Below are 19,373 nucleotides of genomic sequence, written 5' to 3' on the forward strand. Positions count from 1 at the left end.
TCTGCTGGTTGATGAATTTAGGTCAATAATTTGACCTGAGTAGATGGTGAAAGATGGTTCATTTACCTTAATCCCCCTTCTTGATGTTTTAAACAAGCGATGGTGATGCCGATAAAAGAGAGTGGATATAGAATTATCTCTCTTTATCATGTAGTACATACTCAAATGGCCTCAAAAGGGTCTCACATCAATCACAAAAAGAGAACCAAAGAATTAGTGAATCAACCATATATGATGCACAACTGATGCTCATAATCTATGGGAGAAGAGCCTCCTAGTATGGAGAGTAACAGATCCTACTCAAAGTGATTTGAGATGGGGAAAAATAGGCCACAAAAAAAACACAAGGGAGAAAATGATCCAAACTTGGATTTTGACAGTAGCCCCATCTGAAGAATCTGTGCCTGTTGTTGGAACATTCTTCGATCCACCACCTGCATCCATTTAGAACTCTCCAATCAGAACCGAAAGTGCACGATAGCTTGGCTGATGGAAGTACTTCAGTACAAACCACCATACTCTGCTACCAGTAATATAAAGGAGGTTCAATATATTTCTCTATAGTTTGGTTATGGAATGTCTGCATCTTTGATATGAACTTTGGACGTTCTGCACCGACACCGGCGGCAAAGTCGGGGAACCATCCGGTCCGCTGTTGGCTGCCATCAAATGTTTCAACATAGAAATAGTTAGTAGCTTCCTTGAGGAATGGCAAATCTTGATTAGATGCATTCATGCGCATGACATGGAGGACCAAGTCTCTGAAATGCTTACTATTCCACTGGCTAACTGGTGGAGGCCAAAGTGAACCCAAAGTCTTGTGTAAGCTGTTTTTTTTAATTATTATTTTTATATCCATGCGGCAGAAACTAAATATATAGCTGGGATATCCTAGACGCAATTCTAGCTTTCATACTTTGATCAGGTAGCTGAAACGGTAGTACTGATCGCGTTGGAACATTGCAAGCCCCATGAAGGTGACAAGACTCAATAGTGGTAACTTGTCCATCCCTGGTTAATTCCAACACCTAACTAAGGCTGGTCAGCGAGGTAATATGTAGGTAATGAAGGTGACAGAAATCTCAAATGTTTTATAGAGCAAAGTGTCTAAAATAGAATGAATTATAAAAAAGGACTCTCCAAAGTTGGCCAAAATAGATGATGCAGCCGTTAAGGTTTGAAGCAGAGAAAGTTGCTGGATAACATGTACTTGACACACAAAAAGGGCAAAAAGGTACTATGATCAAGCTGAAACGAGGTTTGGATAGGACTTTGCTGATTAACACATAGGCAACAGATACGAAACCAGTTATATATTGAATCTTCAAAATTTTGTAAAGACCAAATTGTGCAACCAATAACACAATCTGCCAATGGTGGCAAGAGCAGAGATCTAAGATCATGTTGAGCATTCTGCGAACAAAGCGAAAAAGCAGTCCCTCCTAGATCATCAGTCCCTGCGAAGAGAGAACAGGGGCCTGTCATTTTGTACACAGCCTGCTAGAAGTAACATAAGGCTAAAAGTAGGAATTAAGCAGAAAAATAGAATCTCATTCTGTTGAACATTAAGCATCAAGGAAATAGATAAATACTTCAACGGCCACCAAGTTCCATTTTCCAGGTGCTTAAGCTGTCAGATGCAACAAAAATACATCTGTAAGCAGGCATTCAATCCACTACATCACCATTCAATTTTTCTCAACTCAAATGAGATGCCTCATAACAGTGCAGATGTCCGGCCAGGGTCTCTCTCATAGCCTTGCCGTCAGGATCCACTTGCTGACAGCTTTGTTCTTTGTAACCAGCATCATGGTGATCCGATAGGGCAACATTGGCATGCAGTTCATCCCCGTTATCAATAATTATGTTGTGAAGTAGACAGCAGACGAGGATGATGCTTGGCAGCTTGTGCTTATCTGGTCTCCACATGACTTTGTGTAGGATCCTCCAGACACCCTTTAGTTGTGACAAGGCCCTCCCTGCTAGCAACCTTACTTCATTGTGTTTCGCATTGAAGGCAGCCATTGAAGCTGATATGCCTTTACCATCGTATGGAGTCATGAGCCACGAAAGAAGAGGATAGGCTGCATCTCCCACTATGAATTCTCTGATCTCTGTTTTTTCTGCAGACATTCTAACTGGCCCATTCAAACGCTTCCCACTCTCGCAGTGTTTGAAAAAGCCCGAACACTTCAGTAGGCGGGAAACAGTCATGCCTCCAGGCCAACCAGTCACTATGTCAATGAACCTCATTTCATGGTCTACTATACCTTGTAAGAACATGCTATAGTTTCTCTCATGGTCACACCAATCATCTGATGACTCCACTGCTGGCAGCGTCATGATGATATGCGTTGCATCAATTGCTCCACAGCAATTAGGTAGACCATAGGTTGTCTCAAACTGGTTTTTGATTTGCTCCATTCTGTCTGGGTCAGGCCATTTGATATGGTGTCGTGCTCGCTCTTCCATTGACTCAATAAATCTCCAGGTCACCTGAGAAACTGTTGATTGCCCAACACCAAATGCAGCCCCAACTGATACTTGGGACTCGCCAGATGCTAACCTTCTCAGGGCAATGGCAACTTGCTTCTCAACACTGAGAAGCCTGCCTTCAATGTTTATGAGACCTGAAGGAGGCCTTGACACTAGATCCTGCCTCACTAGCGAACAGATGTACTCGAAGGTCTTCTTTGACACCCTGAAAAAATATTTGAATGCCTCATCTTCATCAGTTGGAACAGCTGGCCCTGCATGTCAGATGATCAGTTTCTTCTGGATCCATTGCATCAAAACAAAGGAAGCTGTTCATAGCAAATAACCTAACTAGTCTAGTAAGATATTCAACTTCAACTTTCTACTTAAGAATCAAATTCAAGAAAAGCAGTAAATATGTATATTATACATAAAAGAGAGAATTAAAAGAATGCCCCTTTCTGTTAACATAGACAAGCCATGTAGTCGTTAAAACGATATTTGCTTAGAAAAAAACATTCCGAAGTTTGGTTTCAACAAAAATGTTCATTTTAGTTTTGATCTTCAGTTATTATTTTCTTTACACATATGAGATAAAAAAAGTTATGTATTCGGTAGTGCACAAGGAGTCCATTTTCAACATCTCCTCCACCCTGCAACATCTGGGATAGGCAAGTTGTCTGAAGCATAAGGTTCTATCTGCCTTTTTAACTTACACAGCAATCTGGACAATGAACACTGTCTATCTTTTAATAACATAACAAGTTTAGTGGAAACTCCCGCAGTTATTCTAATCCCTCAAGCACACTTATTATTTCTGTCAACTGCTTCACTTGGTCATTTATTCGAAGGTATAATTTCATTGCTTGTTTTTCATAAGTGAACAATAATGTTTGAGTTTAATTGGTTGCAACTATTTCAGGAATCCTTTATTTCACATGATCAATATGGAAGATCCAAGGCAACTTATTTGATAATTTGTATTGGAGCTAGAAGGAGATTTCCTGGAGACAACTATGTTTAGTTTCCTTGGTTCCAGCTTCTGCATTTAGGTTGGTCCTCATCTTGTCATGAGAGTTTTCATTTGCTGTTGACTTTTGTATGGGTTGCTTTCTTTTTACTTGTTATTTCGGATTGATTGATATATCATTTCCTTTTCTATCTGCTTCCTTTCCCTCTTACTTTGGTCTCCGCAGGTGTTTAAACCTTGTCATTCCTTTTTGATGTTTCATATACCTGCATTTTGTTCTCTTACAGAAGCTCTTTCTACCAAGTACAAGATCAGAAGTAAGCAACCGGTGCTGTAATGATCTAGAAAACTGTGTACCAACTTGCAAACTAACCAACGCATAAATATGCCACCCATAACTGATAACATATTTTGTTCATCTCAGATGAAATTTGACTTCGTCAATCCAAGAGCATCTCTTGGAAACACCGATCCAAGAACATATGGACTAATCCACAACATGGATAAAATAGGACCACCCAATTTGATTTGATACACTATATAAAAATCTTAAATGCAGAGAAAAAAAATTCAAATCCTCTTTGCAGTTGTCAAATTAAGTAACATAAGATATTTATATTATTCCTTAAATTTATCCACGTACTGAGTCTCCATTAAGATTCGTCATTCATAGACGATGAGATAATGTTAGAGAGTACCAAATCGAAAGCTACAAGAAATTTTCCATTATGTTTTATATTGTCATCAAGGTTGTCGAAAGAAACTACTAAGGAGCGTAGGTAGCATCCAAGTCCAGACTGGGATTCTATGTCACAACGCATTGGCTATCAGAAATCTTGGCGCAGAAAAAAGCCATTGGAAAGGGAAATCGAGAAAGCAATACCAAGAAAATTAAGAGCATTTTAGGTTATTTGATCGGGAAGCAAATCTTATACTAAAGCCAACAATAAAAAGGGGGAAAAAGAAAAATCAAAATCTTCTTGTCAAATAATTCTACTGAGATAGCTACGAATCATATTAAGCTATCAAAAATTCCTTTTTGGGTTTCTTCAAAAAGAAATCATACTTAAAATCCAATAAAAAACACACATTTAGCACGAATTAGGCGAAACCACCAGCAACACTACCTAAAATCGAATTCCAATTAGCATTTTCTAAGCTTAAAATAAATAACTAGAAACAAAGAATGATGGATTAAATCACCTACCAGAATTGCAATTCTTCTGCCAGAAGCTGTACCACCAATCGATTTCCAACGCCTTGGGTTCTGCCGGTTTGGGGTCCGTGCTGCTTTTGTCGCCGAATTTTGCTTTCCGTTTGGTTTTCTTCGATTTCTTCGGCGGAGCCATCGAGCAGAGGGACTTCCCCTCCTCCCAGTCTCCTCTCTCTCTCGCTCGGACGATTTTTTGGGCGCTTCCCTCTTTTTACTCTTTACTAATTATTCGTTGCATGGTTTGGAAACTCTCTTCGGGAGAGTAATAGGAGGGTGGCAAAGGCTCCAGCCCGGTACGAGGAACAGCATCCGAATCCGGCTGGGTGCATATATCGGATTCGGGTCTGAAACAGAAATGAGAGCCCTAGGGCTGCAAATGATTCAAAGTTTTTCAAAAGGCTCATCTTGATGGCAGCTTAGTGTGTGCTTGAATAAATTTCAAAGCTTGGCTTTTAAATGAGTGGAGACTCAAACACTTATCCGGCTTGACTAAAGCTTCGCATTGAGGAGCTTGCTTATGTAATGAGCCGAATCTTAGCGGTATGGTATTGGGCTCGAGCCGGCTCACCTACTTCCTAATAGGAGGTTGAGGGTGTAAGCAAGATTTTCTTAATAGAATTGTTATTTAAGTAGAAAGATATTGCATTCTTGACCGCGTGAAATAATAAATAATAAAACAAGTGGGGTCTAAATTTTAATGATGAGTTAATACAATATACGTCAGTAGTTTGATTTACTAATTGGTAAATAAATTGCACCCTCTAATCTAAAATCATAATAATCTATGGAGATCCATGGGGATACATATAAATCAAGATGGGCATTTTTACTTTAAAACTTTTGTCAACTTGACAATTTTGGAGTGTTTAACTTTTGTTGTCATGAAACCCGTCATCTAAACATGAGCAAAATCAGCCTAGCTCACCCAACTCAGCTCGAATGAGGTTTGTAACATGATGGATTGGTCTAGAAATTTAAGCCTGAATCAAGATCAAGCCAAGCTCAGATTTTAAAGGAGCACCAGAATCTTTCTTTTTCTAGTTTGACACCTCCTTATTTAGTTTTGGAGATGTTGGTAGGGTCAAGTATGATGTTCCAGCTTGGCCAAATCCAATGAACAATCTGACATTCGACGGTTTTGGAGATATCAAGTACGATAGAGAGATCAAGCATGACTTTTTGGTAGCCCAAACCTATTTAACAATCTTGGCAGGGTTAAACCCAATCAATAGCATATTTAGAGAGATCAAGCATATGTTCCTGATGGGATGAGCAATCATTAGAATCACATTTATGTCCTAGTATCCAATAATCAAAGATTCTTTTTTTAATCTATTCAGCATAAAGTCGAAGATATGTTGATGATAAATACCTAAAGCATTAATATCATAACAAATGCTTCTTTTTCCTCATTATTGTTGATGTCATTGTTCTTATTACTAAAACTAGATGCAAGTATTGTCATTATTATTGTTGATGTTGCTATTGTTATTATTTGGTTTAATAACTTTGGAGTTTAGAAGAAAAATGAACTTATTTAAGATGATCTTTTTTGGTTGGGTATTTTTTAATATGTTATTTGAGGGGCCCTTGGAGCAAATGATGTTAGAAATCAATATTAGTGCAAAAAGGAAATTATCCAATGATGAGAGCCAATATTGGACTAGGTTTGGTAGCATAATATTTTATGCTGAGTAACACTAGTAGAGCAGGAGGATAGTTGTTATGTAATTGGTTCAACTAATTTGGCCAATAAAATTTGATTATATTTTCTAATCTCAAAATTGCTTAGGTCTTATCTTTGGATCTTGTTGTGTCTGACTAGGCCCCAACCTGCCACATGTCTTGACTAATGTATGATTTATTCTGTTGTATCCACATTTCAAAATCATTGGGTCGCTAATAAGTCTTTAATCCATTTTATAATCCATAGTTAATTAATCATAAGTCTGAGCTAGGTCATATTGGATCCAAGGTTGGGCTGGATTTTGGAAATATCCAATTTAGTTGTAGCTAAAACATAATTCTATCTTATTTGGCTGATTTTGGGCCTATCCATAGAATTCTAGTCCAACATATCTATTATGGATACATTATCAAAATGTTGCTAAATCTATATATGAGATGATGTTGAAAGTATGATAAAATTTATATGAATCAAATGATGTAATTGTAGATCGTGTAACTTCGCCAACCAAAATAGGTATGTTGAAAAGTTTAATTTAGGATCTAGCTAGAAATATATTTTTTGTGAACCTATGAACTATTCTTTTATCTATATAGGAAGATAGATAAAAGATTGTTTGATGATTATCGATGACTGGTTGCTATATAGATATAAGGATAGTAGAATTAATTATAGACCTTAATGGGGATCGTATATTGCAGTTTCCATATATAGAATGAAGTGTGAACATCAATATGCTCTAAGATGCACCTCAATCCCTTAGTCTTACTCCATGATGGAGCATTGTCATCCATGGTGGTTCAACTTTGTTCCTGCCAAAATCTAACCGACCAAACTGAATGCATGGATGAATGTTGACTAGCTAGTTCTGCTTGTATTACTTGGACTGGTTTGCTGGACAAACAAATTTGTTTGGAGTTATGAGTCTGACTTGAAAATAAAAGAGAAAACACCGAAGGTCACTGGACTTTGTTTGGTGAGAGATTCTTCGATGCTTAAGTCAGGCAAATATTTTGAAAAATAGTAGATGATTCACCCTTATTGTTACTCATGATGGAGCTTTGCCGTCCAAGATGATTCACCTTCACCATATTTTTTCTTTCCATATATACATGCAATAAGTACTCCAACTATAAAAAAAAAATCGCCATATAAACTCCCATTGAATTCCTTAAGACATCAAGTTTTCTTATCAAGAAAAGAAAACTAGTCTGCCTTATAGTATATAAATCCATCTCATGTTCCACCTAATGGTTCTGTTCCACCCTAAGTTTGCGCTGTTCACCTTAGTTTTTTACTCAAAACTTTCTACTGTTTTCTCTTTCTTATCCTTGCCTCTCTATTTCTAGCCCTTCTTTTTTGATGGCCCATTGGATTTTAATAAAACTTGACATAAACCACAATTAGTTTTAGGTCAAATAACCTATTCCTATCTCATGCTTCCATAAAAAGAAGAAAAATCTCCCAGCGACAAAAAGATAGCAAAACAAAGGCAAACCTTATTATTAAATGGACTACACGAGCAAATTATGATAAATTTAACAATATTATCTTTTATTTGCGGTATAATTTTGTCCAACTTTTTTAAAAAGCGAAAGAAACGTGCATGCATACAGTTACCCAGGTTTAAATTATTGGAGATGCACCATTCAAGATTTGAACCTACAATCTTAGTTGTTAAGCGAAGCGATTGTAATCATGAATATGAGCCCTAGTTCATAACGATTTTGTCTAACACAGAAAAGATTGCCCTTGCTTATTTTGTGACTCACTATTGATTATATCATGGCATAGGCTCTAAGCTTTACAAAACTATCCAAATTATTTTTTTTTGGGTTTGCTTGGATGAACAAGTCAAGATACATTTACTCCAACCACCCTAACAACTCTTTTAATAACCATCAAAGGAAATAAATCAAAATTATACCAAATGTTTGCAAGCTCCCTATCAAGTGGGACCAATCTTGCTCCATCTAAATCTAACCTGGTCCCACAAATGAGTGCACTAAACAACTCAGGCCCCATATTGAGCCTCTCAAAGGGTCCAATCTAGTAATCTTGTCCAAGTGACTGGATCATCATGAGATTGATCCTGCTGAACATATAGTCATTAACTTAGACTCAATCAATGCCCATAAATTTCTAGGCCTGTAGTGGACTAACACAATAGATGGCGAGTCCCTTTCCCAATCGGTCTCCTATCAGATGGGCTAAAACCACCATTCTTAAGAAATACAAAAAAAGAGAAGGACAGCTCTCAAAACCGCCTTGACAAAACCGGCTACAGTTCAGAAGCTGCTTCGCTCCTGATATTTTTACTCTCGTTATTCTACATCATGCACCCACATAATCTCAACCGTTCATCATTGAAGATTTTATACTGATAGAACGGTTGGAGAACATCAGCCGCGTAATCATAATAAAATCCGGGATAGAGATTATCCATTACGTACGGATAACCGGAGGGGCCGAGGTGGAGGCGCAGTCCGGTTACGATACGCGCTCTTTTTTTTTTTTTTTTTATTGGTCTTTCCTTTTTCCGCTCTTTTTCTTCGGCGATAAATCCGAAGGGTTTAAGGAGTTTCGATTCGAGAAAATCTTCCGATTTTATCGACCTCGATTGCGCTTATCTTCTGGTATTCTTCGATTCCTCCACGTTTTCTTCTCGTTGAGGCACCTTTCTTCTCTCTCTGTCTCTCGCCTCTGTCTCGACTCGGGGATGAGAAGAGACGAAGTGGGTTTTGGTATGAGGCTCTGTTTCGAATTTTCTGATTTGGTTTCGAGTTTTGGAAGGGATTTTTGATTATTTTGCTGGGGATTTCGTAGGGATTTACGTTTGAAAGGTACGTTTTCTTTGAAAATAGAGTCTGACCTACTATCTGTGGCCGATAGGAGGCATAGCAAGAGATGACTAGGAAGAAAGAACTTTGATTTGTTCTCCTATTAATTGTCGGGTTTTTTTTTTGGATGGCGTTGTTGATGACTTGCTCTTTGTGTTGTTTTTCTTTGAAGTTTGTGGGAGGACTTATTTTTTATTTTAGCACTTTAATACTTATATTGTTATTATTTATTGCATCAAAGATGGCATTTTTTGTTAATTTTAGGTAGTTTTGAAGTAATTGTTAACTGGGTTGTAGAATAATGCCCGTTCTAGATAAAGTTTTGGTGCGTTTGTTCATACGGGGCTTAAAGAATGTGGTCTTTTGCCATGGTTTGCTTTTGTTTTTGAATTTATGTAAACCCTCTTCTTTGTTGGGTATTGATGAACGAGGTGATTTCTTATCTTGCAGATAGTGAGTGAAAGGAGAGGGGTTTCAGGCTCAAATCTGTGAGCGGAGCTCCTCTCTCATACGAAGTTTGAGTCTGCTTTATTACTACAGAAAGAAGTAGCTTGCTTTTTGGGATTGCAGGTTGTTGTCTTTTAGTTTGTACTCCGGAGAATTACTACCAGAGGTTAATCTGAAACAAGAAAGGAAACCGTTATTATGGGTTCTGTTTTTGGCTGTTTGCGCCCCGATGATCATGAAGAAAATGAAAATCCCAATACTCCTGTCTGCTCCAGCTGCTTTTCTCAGCAGATTATAAATGTGGTACGTTCCAAATTTTTAGTTTGTGACATACTTTAGTTTTGTTCTAATGACCAGTATGTTGGGATTATGAAATTTTGTCATCCAAGTTACTATTTTGGTCTTGCCCATGCATCCCTTTTAGCTTCATTCAAGATTCTTCCCCTTTTCTCATAAATATGATATCAGGTAAGATGATTGATCAGGATGACTGGATGCAACTTTAAGACACTTAATGAAGGTAGAATACATCATCTCTACAAGATGACGGCTCCATCATTTAATTCAAGTTATATGACAGTCAAACTATACTATTTTTTTAGCTTTGATTTTGTCTTGCCATCTAAAAATCTGGGAGCACATTAAATAGTAAAAGCCAAAGAAAGAGGAATCCTAAAGTATTTTGATATTACAGTGCACCTCAACAGATCAAGCCTGAGACTTGCATAGTAGTTAACCTTTTAGACATTTTCATTATCGTAACATTTAATACAATACAAGACATAATATGCATGGCAAACAAGGAAGAGAACCACGTTCCATGCAGCGAATCCTGAAAAAGTGAAGGTTTCCCTAATGTTTTAGCATTTAAATTTTACAATATTCTCATCCTTTTCTTTCCTTTTAATTTTGGTTAGATAGGTGACTGGTTACTGCAAACAAGTGGCACTGCCATATGATACATAATTTCCTATGTGCATGATAAATATGACACTATGGAGTCGGCATTTATGTGATCTAGTCATTGAAGCCAATATCTTTGTTTGCACTCAAGTGGGCATTAAACTATTGATAGATAAGGACATAATGTCGCATTTGAGACCAGTGATAGGTAATTGTTTGAGATTGTCTCGTCATATGTAGCAAAGACAATGAAGGTGTTGAGGATTGGTGTCCTGAATACATGTTGAATGATTGGAGTGGTTCAAGAAAGACTAGGTAATACTTCAATAGAGGTCGTGAGAAAAAATTGTAAACTTTTTCAATTGGCCTTCCTCTGCACTTATGCAATGTATGATTTGTCTAGCTGACCCCTAATTGATGAATTGTGTCTGACTGGTTAAATTTATGTAAGTTAAAAAGTGAAAAAGCTCGTATATGTTCATTTCAAAGAGGCTTTAGCTACTTGTATTGTCACCACTGCAATTTCACATTACCAAGATGCTAGCATGATGATTTTCCACAAATCGATTCTAGACCACGATCTGAAGCTTCAACCTGAATAAAGCTCTCTCTCTCTCTCTCTCTCTCTCTCTCTCTCTATATATATATATATATATATATATATATATATATATATATATATATATATACATACCTCTGTTAGCATAGTAACTTTGGTGAGTTTGTTGTTGTTGAAAATAATAATCTTTTGGATTTTAAAGGAAAAAAAGGGAGATCATTGTAGTAATGCCTAATCAAAAGTATTTCTCATATAACCAAAATCAGAAAAAGAGTAAACTTGCTGGAGAAGCTTAAAAAAAAAAGTGTCTGACCTATGTGTATTGCAAGCTACTACTTGTATAAAATATTGGCTTTGCATCATTTCACAGCAAACTCATTGGAGATTTAGGTGGATTTGGCCAAACCAGAATAATTTAATACATCATGAATCTGACATGAACCCCAAATCTCAATTGGCATATCAAGTCCAAGTCATTGAGTTTTAAATCTAGATTCTGTACCTTATCCAAGTGACAATAAAGGGTTGTTTGGTTGTCTGTGAGTTTTTTCTAAAACAGACAATCAGAAAACATGATTCTGTAAAGGATGTTCTAGGAAAAATAAGGAAGAACCTGTTTTTCATAAAACTCATTTTTCAGATTTTAATGTCCTACCAAATTTGGTAAAACAGATTTTATGGAAAACAATCAACCATTTTTGTAAAACTCCTTCACTTAAAGTCTTTTGTCCACCTATTTTAGTAGAACTTATCAACCAAACAGCCTTGAAATCTTGCAGAATTAGATTCAATCCATTATAATCAAATAGATCTGAGTTGGAATTGCCGAACTGTAAATTGGACCATCAAATTTGGCATGAGTTGGACTGAACCCCTATTGGTTGATTCCAGCTCTAATTCCTATATCCTTATCCAATTCATACTAGATTTGTTTCATGCAGGAATCGAACTACATTAGGCTTGTTTGCACCTATATTTCTACCTTTCCTTTTTTTTCTTTTTTGCTGTGTGACCCTCTTTCTTTCATGTTGCTTTTTCGAAAATCATATTTTGTGTTATGCATTTACCAAACATCAAACATGTGAACGGTTGTTGTCCTTTAAAACAATTCAAAGAAAATGCTCTTGTGAAGCCCTCTTGGGAAACCAAAAACAATGCTAAACCCTAGTTGCCAGAATCTGGTGTGGGTGCAGGGAAGCGGATTTTTAAGATACACTTGTGGTAAGGACATGCTTAGGGAGTGGGTGCGGGTTGGAGAATCCGGGAAGATTCCGAAATTGGTGCATTACCCTAGGTAGAAGCTTCCAATACCTAACTACTAAACACACTATATGCTTTTGTCACTCTTAGTCAATATTGCAAACTTACTTTTAAATTAACTTATGTAGGCAGTTCACATTTCACTGTCAGTAAAGCATTCTAATTAAATGCACACCTATAACCCTTCAGAAAGCTTGTTAAAGGCTGAAGTAGAACCAAACTAACACCTTGTTAGTCGCAATAGTTGAGGTTCTCGCCATAACTAATATTTTCTGTGTCTTTGAAACTTGCATGCTTATCACAGGTATATCAGTGCCACATATGAATGTTTAAACATTTCTGTATACAGTTTGCTAATTACTGCTCGTTTGCCATGGTGTTGTAGGTCCAGTGACCTGGAGGTACTTTGTTTTTTTCCCCCTAGGTAGAACCTGGATGTACTTCAGATTTATATCATTCAGTTCCTGCAGGTTTTAAACCTTGCATGGTTGCTAGCAGTCTTAATTTGTCCTATCTTAATTTATTTTGTTAAGTTTTTCAACTATACATCTCATAAGGATTCAGGTTGCAGCAGAACTTCACTTCGTCTAAAGTATAATGGTGTAATCCAAGAGTCCATGCTTCTATATGTCATGAAAGCAGTATGTTTTAGCATGTGACATGCATTTATTTTCATGTGAATAGTTGTGGGCTTCTAGGTTTCCATGGAGCTCGTTTGAGGGTCACTATTTACTTGTACAAACCCATGATTCCTCTGTTTTATCTCTCCTGACTTCTTTATTCTTGAAATCTTGTTAGGTAATTAGAAATCATGTCTTTAGTATGGAGAAACAGTATATGTTTTGAGTCAGTTTTGACTGATAATATTACGATGTTGTCAACATTATGTTTTGGAGGTAATGTATGAGGGTCCCAATATTTGGCTAAATTTTGATTCCAAAAAGCAAATATTTTTTATTAGAGCTGATCATGGGCCAGGCCTCAGGCCTAAATTATATTCATTTTTAGTCAGGCTTTGGGTTAGGCCTATTTAAAATTTGACATTGTCTATGTCTATGCCCGACCCATGATCAGCTTTAGTTTTGATGCATGGTGGTTACTTTTGGTATGAGAGAATATTTAGAGAATCAGTTTTATTTGAGCATTACATGTGAATAACAAGTCTTATTTCTGTTTTATGTATTATTTGCAGTACATTGCATTATTTCGAAGAGAACAAGCACGTGTTTCCCCTTCATCTGAGCAGGCGGCAACTCCTTCAGCCTCTACATCTCTCACTGAAGAAAATTCCATAGTTGATACTTATCATCCTCCTCCAAGGCCTTTACCTTTTGACGATCCTAGATGTTCCCAGTTACGGCATCAGCATGGGCGTGTGTCAAGGTGCGATAAGGGATCGGCTCATTTCCATGAGGTTTCTCACCCACTCAGACGCATCAATGATACTGACAAAGAATCAATAGGCACAACAAAATTGTGGGGTAGATCTGACTATGAAGGGGGATCTAAGATATGCTGCCCTGAGTCTTCACTGGATCACCTGTCAACAAAAGTGGCAAGTGCAGCTATATATGTTGATTCTTCATCTGAAGATGAAGATGTGTGTCCAACTTGCCTTGAAGGTGCATTTCAAGAAGCCTGTTCTCTATACTCTTCATTCTAGATACCATGCTTGACTAGATTATTCCCATTGAATGAGATGAACTTGTTGATTTCTAAATATACAAGAACTTTAGATTGTAAGGTAAGGTATAGCAAAACATGCTGAATTGTTAAGAAGACAAGAATATGTAAAAGCTAACTCCAGGCCCGCAATCTCAGTACCTAATATTGTATTAGTACCTTACCAATTCGATACAGTATGGTATACACCTTGTATCGAAATAGCTCTCTAATCATTTTTTCTCAATTTTTATCTCGGTATGCCTTGATATGGATCGGTATACTTCGGTACGGATCGGTACGCATCTTCGTACACCTCAATAGAGGTCAATATGGTACGGAGCGGTACGGCTTGGTATGGGCAGTACCGACTCGAAGTTGAGTATCGTACCGATTTTCTTCTCTTATGGTACAATACGCCCTGTAAGGGGTGGTACGACACACCATGAGCTAACTGCTTGGAGTTCATAATGCTAAGGGAAGATCTTGTCACACATCTTTAATGCTTGAAATAATCTTAAGTTCCAAAACAAGAACAGTTCCAATTCCAGCAGGATTATGGTCTTGTATATATCTTCATTTTAATGTATCTCTAGCTACAGTAAATATTCCTAGTATTGCTTCAACACAGATATGAGAATAAGATATGGACATATATCTAAGTGTCCCACTTAGTGGGAGGAAAAAATATAGAGGCAATAATCTATAGGTTCACATATAAATTTAACTAAATTTTATATTTATACCTTTAAATATATTTTTTAAATATTAAAAAGCAAATGCTAAAAATATACTATTTGTTAAGGTCTTTTAATATACATATTTCTCATTCTTTCCAATTAACTTAAAGATATTGGCAAAATAATATTTTGTAAAGTTATTTCAATACCAACATTTTTGACAAATCTAGAAGACAAACAATTATTCGCTCCTAATATCAAATTAGAGGATCAAACTCATTATTGAAAAAGTTCAACTCTTCTGATCTTTAAAAGTCATTGCCAAAGAACATTCCGAGTATCCAAGTATCCGATACTTATCCAACTTCAATACGTATTTGATATGGATTCTAGGAGCTAGATGCTAGTATCCACGTAACATTGAATATTCCACTTATGGAATGGACAAATTGCTTCATTTAGCGTGTACCGAGTTAGCTATGAAGCAGGTTGTGTTATAGCAGTTATGCTACCTGCATGTGCCTTCTCTAATTAGGAGTGACATTGATAATTGAGAATTAAGAAACCTTTTTCCAAGAAATTCAAAGTTATTTCTACTGTGATGGTAAAATTTGCTATATGCAGTTAGAGAATGTTTGTTGGTGCTGCTAATATATTCTGTTATCATGCATGGTTGCCATGGCTAATTTCTGGATGAAACAAATCTTGATAAAGGTCTATCTAAATGTGGTTTTACGTTATGCTGAAATTTCCTATCAAAGTTCTGAATCTTCCTGGAGGGTAGATGGAGCAAGCAAATATTTCTTTACACAGCATGCTTATCTAATGCAGACTTCAGTAAGCTTGTAGCATTCGATGTTAAGTGTTTCTTCTTTTTTCTCTCCTGATTTTGTGTGCAGAGTACACATCTGAGAACCCAAGGATCATACTGCAGTGCACTCATCATTTCCACCTCTGTTGTATATATGATTGGATGGAGAGAAGTGAAGCCTGTCCAGTCTGTGGCAAGGTGACTGGTTTCCCCCATTTGGTGCTTCAATTCGTTTAGTCTTCTCAGCCATAAATCTATTCATTTATTGCTTTTGGATTACCTTATCAATTTTAAATCAATTTTCAGGTTCAAAATGTAGCCATGAGGAGTTTTATATAGGGCACTAGTAGTGCAATGAAATCTAATTCAGTGAGAAATAGATAAAAATTGATCTTCAATTGTGGGTTCCATCATGATTTTTCCTTTCCTAACATTTTCTGTTAACCAATTATTGGTCTTGTCCTGATAGTGTTTTTGGTCTACTTTTAAGTGTGGAATCTTCTTCAGGATAGCAAGAAGATTTATTACATGGCTAATCTTCAAAAAACTAATTATTTACATTGGGCAATGTACAAACTGTAGCTTTTATATTTAAAGTCCTTCTAAAGGATATACAAACCTGTGAAAGGTAATAGTACCTTTTGGCCTTTTAATGTCAACTTACATGGCATCATTAAACCGGGAGCTTGTAAATTAATTCTGGAATACGCCCAGTTGTCTGTGACTTGGGTCTTTCCATGTTTACATGGATTGTAGAGATTCACTTATATAAGCCTATCCTAGAGCCTGAAAATATCATTTATGAATAGTGCAAAGTAATCATTGGTAGTTAGGATAGAGATAATGAAGCATATTAACACATTTGAGGGCTATATTTTCAGAAGAACGAGGTTCTGAGAAAAAAATAACATAGCTTGATTTTAGTCTGAAATATGGAACCGGTGTTGGAGGGTTTTTTTTAATACAAAGAAAGAAAAAAGGTGTTGGTAAATCTTTTCACAACAAAATTAAGATGATTTTGCGTGTACTGTACCAGTAAAAACTGAACAAAACACTGAGTAGATGGAGGTTTAAGGAAGAGGGTGATTGCCAAAATTTTCTATATTGTACTAGTGATTGCCAAAATTTTCCATCTTGTACTATGTGTCTCTGCCAAGATCATTATTTACTGCCACCAGCATTTCTCTTGTCATTTTCTGGTTTTTCTTCCTTAAAAACATTCACTCGCCATGGATGGGGTATGTGTATATGTGCATGTTTTGCATACACAATACACACCACGTATCATCGTGCTACCACTCAAAAATACATAACTAGGTTGGTAAGGCACATTTCCTTTTTTCCCTTTTTTTGCATCTGAAATGTTGTTAATTGCTTTCTACTGGCAAATAGGCTTGCTTTGGACTTTTCATATATGTTACTTATATGTTACTTGTCAGACTAGACCAATCTACTATCATTAAAACATATTGTGGAAGCATAGTTGTTACCAATGGGTATTAAACATGCACCATGCTTACTAAAAGAAGCCCAAATATTGTAACAGATTATTATCGCATTAAATTGAACAGGTGTCTACAGTGAAAAGCTAAAAAAAAAAGATTTGAAGAGATTTTGGACATTGAAAAGAAAATGATGGTAATGATTTATTCAACTTTGGATATTTGTAGTCTGGCCATATATAGACATCTATCAGCCTATACTTGGTGATTTCTGTGGCACAAAATTGCTACTGATTGAGATTGTTGGCATACCAATACAAACTGCAAATGATATGCACTCCCTGTATCATGTTGGTGAGTGAGTGAGTTTAGCACGAACCCGTATCCCATGCTATGATATGAATTCATCATTGTATGATGCAATCTGAGGTTCTTATGACATCATAAAGCTCTTCTTCGAGTACTTGCTGCGCATCTTATCATTCTGTCAAGACATGTTGCTTTGCAATCTACTTGAGCAAACGTTGGAATTACTACCTCTTCCATTGATAGAATGAAAGAGGCTGCACAGCAGAGGGGGCACCCTCAAGAGGGGTGTTGCCATGCATTCTCTCTTTTGCTTTTCATCATATATTGCTGTGCCACTATTCTGTTTTTCTCCATTTAATGACTGTAACTTTGTTCTTTTTGACAGGTGATGGTTTTCAATGAAATGACATGATCTCCGGTTGTAGATCTCACTCTTGTGTGATGGCTTGGAGGTTAACTTTATAAAGCATAAATTTCTTGGGAGGATGCAGGTGAAGTCATCAAAATACAGGCCAAAGATTGTCTTAGTTCGTGTCATAGGTTTATTTTTACATTGAATCTGTTATTGGTATGATTTTTTTTAAAGTTGATTTATTTTAGAAAAGCCTGACTTGCTGGTAGAGCAGTCACATCGGTAAGTTGATACTTGGACTTGAGTTTTCTTTCTTTTCTTTTCCTAGTATTATGATTTATTTTTGTTGATAAACCGGATGGATCTCACCTATCAAGTGTGAATATATCCCACAAAGTTAGAAAATAAAGTATCACGAAACTGTGAAGGTAAATTAGAAGCTGCGAGAGTGATCTGCAGCATTCTTTCCTTTTCTTTTCCTCTTTTTTCCCATTTCGAAACTAACTACATATATGCAGCAGGCTTAAGCAGCGACTACAATATGCAAAATGCTGTTGTGGCATTAAACATTATAAGGTTGCATTTTAGAATAATGTATAGTTTCCTGTGCATTGTAGCTCATGGGGAGCATGGAGAGTATCCACTTTGCCTGGCAATAAGTGGAGCTCGCCATGAATATTTTTGGTTTGGCATGATGTGCTATTCAGACCTTGGTTGTGTATCACACTGTTTCAGTCCTCTCCAAGGGTAAAACCTTATGCAGTTAGGCTTTTCGAAGTGCAGCAATAAAAAAATGGTGATAAGAACCTTTGCACATATGAGAATAGTTATGCTGGAATTTTATCAAATGTGGAAGAGAGGCACAAATTTTCTTTCTTCATAAAACATAACATACGGTTTAACATATATTATTCCATATCTTTATGCGTTATCATATTAGAAGAGAACTTAACTGGAAAGTTCACAGATCATGTCACCAGAAATATCAAAACAGGCAATGGAAAAAAACCACTTTGCAAAGCCGTCTCTTATGTATATTAATCTCAGATTCAACTTACAGGAGTACAAAGTTCATTAAATGCATACTTCAATGGGCAAAGAGATTTCAATATCTGGTGCAAATTATGGAGTAGGCATTGAAGTGTGCTCAAGAGTAATGTGCTGGTACAGCTACCATATCCTGTACTAATTACAGAGCAGCCAGTTGTTGATGAGATCTACCCTCTCTTGTGCCTGAGGATCACGGCACCAGACCATCTCGGCTGTTGATCAAATAGCTCTTTTTTACCTCCATCACAGAAACGTTTTCTGAACCTTTCCAACATCTGCATAGAATTTTTTATATGCAATTAAATCTGGGGGGGCGTTTGGTTTGCGATCGGAATTGAAATGAAATGGATCAGAATGAGAATCAAAATGGTCATATTTTTTGACGCATTTGGTTTGAGACTATAATTGGAATTGAAATGGGATTCGAATACTAACTAATAATCTGGATTGAATTTCAGAGAATTGGAGTATTCCAATTTTTTTTTTGGAATTGGAATGGATTGAATTTTAGAGAATTGGAGTATTCCAATTTTTCTTTGGAATTGGAATGGGATGAGATTTTCTCCAACGAAATATAGCTGAAATGAGAGTCACTCATTCTCATTCTCATTTAGAGCCTAACTCTCTCCAAGCAAACATTCCTATAGAGGTTTGGATTATATATTTGATGTGAAAGAACGATTGATCTTCTTTCGCGACATCAATTATTGGAT

The 19,373-nt window shown here is 36.6% G+C and overlaps 2 protein-coding genes across 11 annotated transcripts; one reads left to right on the top strand and one right to left on the bottom strand.

Annotated features, from left to right (window-relative positions):
• Positions 1 to 213: 213 nt before the first annotated feature.
• Positions 214 to 4,914, bottom strand: LOC103704497 (nuclease). 6 transcript variants are annotated; one of them, XR_015968586.2, is made up of 4 exons: positions 4,653 to 4,914; positions 1,593 to 2,750; positions 775 to 1,457; positions 214 to 659 (listed from the first exon to the last, which is right to left on the bottom strand). XR_015968586.2 is itself a non-coding variant. In XM_008787814.5 (2 exons), the coding sequence occupies exons 1-2, from the start codon at positions 4,792 to 4,794 to the stop codon at positions 1,699 to 1,701; spliced, it is 1,194 nt and encodes a 397-aa protein (XP_008786036.3). In that variant the 5' UTR covers positions 4,795 to 4,914; the 3' UTR covers positions 214 to 1,698. The 6 variants fall into 6 exon arrangements, 1 of the variants encoding a protein (XP_008786036.3); XR_603622.6 differs by having other exon boundaries at positions 214 to 1,457; XR_015968583.2 differs by having other exon boundaries at positions 775 to 2,750.
• Positions 4,915 to 8,774: 3,860 nt separating this feature from the next.
• LOC103704496 (E3 ubiquitin-protein ligase At3g02290) lies at positions 8,775 to 18,043 on the top strand. Of its 5 annotated transcripts, none has more exons than XM_008787812.6 (5): positions 8,775 to 8,834; positions 9,636 to 9,935; positions 13,547 to 13,976; positions 15,596 to 15,705; positions 17,644 to 18,043. In XM_008787812.6, the coding sequence occupies exons 2-5, from the start codon at positions 9,831 to 9,833 to the stop codon at positions 17,668 to 17,670; spliced, it is 672 nt and encodes a 223-aa protein (XP_008786034.1). In that variant the 5' UTR covers positions 8,775 to 8,834; positions 9,636 to 9,830; the 3' UTR covers positions 17,671 to 18,043. The 5 variants fall into 5 exon arrangements, with proteins under 5 accessions (XP_008786034.1, XP_008786032.1, XP_017697625.1 ...); XM_008787810.6 differs by having other exon boundaries at positions 8,798 to 8,981; XM_017842136.5 differs by lacking the exon at positions 8,775 to 8,834 and adding an exon at positions 10,101 to 10,152 and having other exon boundaries at positions 8,850 to 9,935.
• Positions 18,044 to 19,373: the final 1,330 nt, after the last annotated feature.

This window comes from Phoenix dactylifera, chromosome 9 (assembly GCF_051530095.1).
Source record: "Phoenix dactylifera cultivar Ajwa chromosome 9, Ajwa_hap1_PhDact_Kaust_v1.1, whole genome shotgun sequence".
Lineage (NCBI taxonomy): Eukaryota > Viridiplantae > Streptophyta > Magnoliopsida > Arecales > Arecaceae > Phoenix > Phoenix dactylifera.

Excerpts from the sequence above, each read along its gene's own strand:
- LOC103704497 (XM_008787814.5), bottom strand. The coding sequence starts at position 4,794 with ATGGCTCCGCCGAAGAAATCGAAGAAAACCAAACGGAAAGCAAAATTC. Across the intron at positions 2,751-4,652 it reads GCAGAAGAATTGCAATTCTG|GGCCAGCTGTTCCAACTGAT; the intron begins GTAGGTGATTTA and ends TCTGACATGCAG.
- LOC103704496 (XM_008787812.6), top strand. The coding sequence starts at position 9,831 with ATGGGTTCTGTTTTTGGCTGTTTGCGCCCCGATGATCATGAAGAAAAT. Across the intron at positions 13,977-15,595 it reads GTGTCCAACTTGCCTTGAAG|AGTACACATCTGAGAACCCA; the intron begins GTGCATTTCAAG and ends TTTTGTGTGCAG. Across the intron at positions 15,706-17,643 it reads CCTGTCCAGTCTGTGGCAAG|GTGATGGTTTTCAATGAAAT; the intron begins GTGACTGGTTTC and ends TCTTTTTGACAG.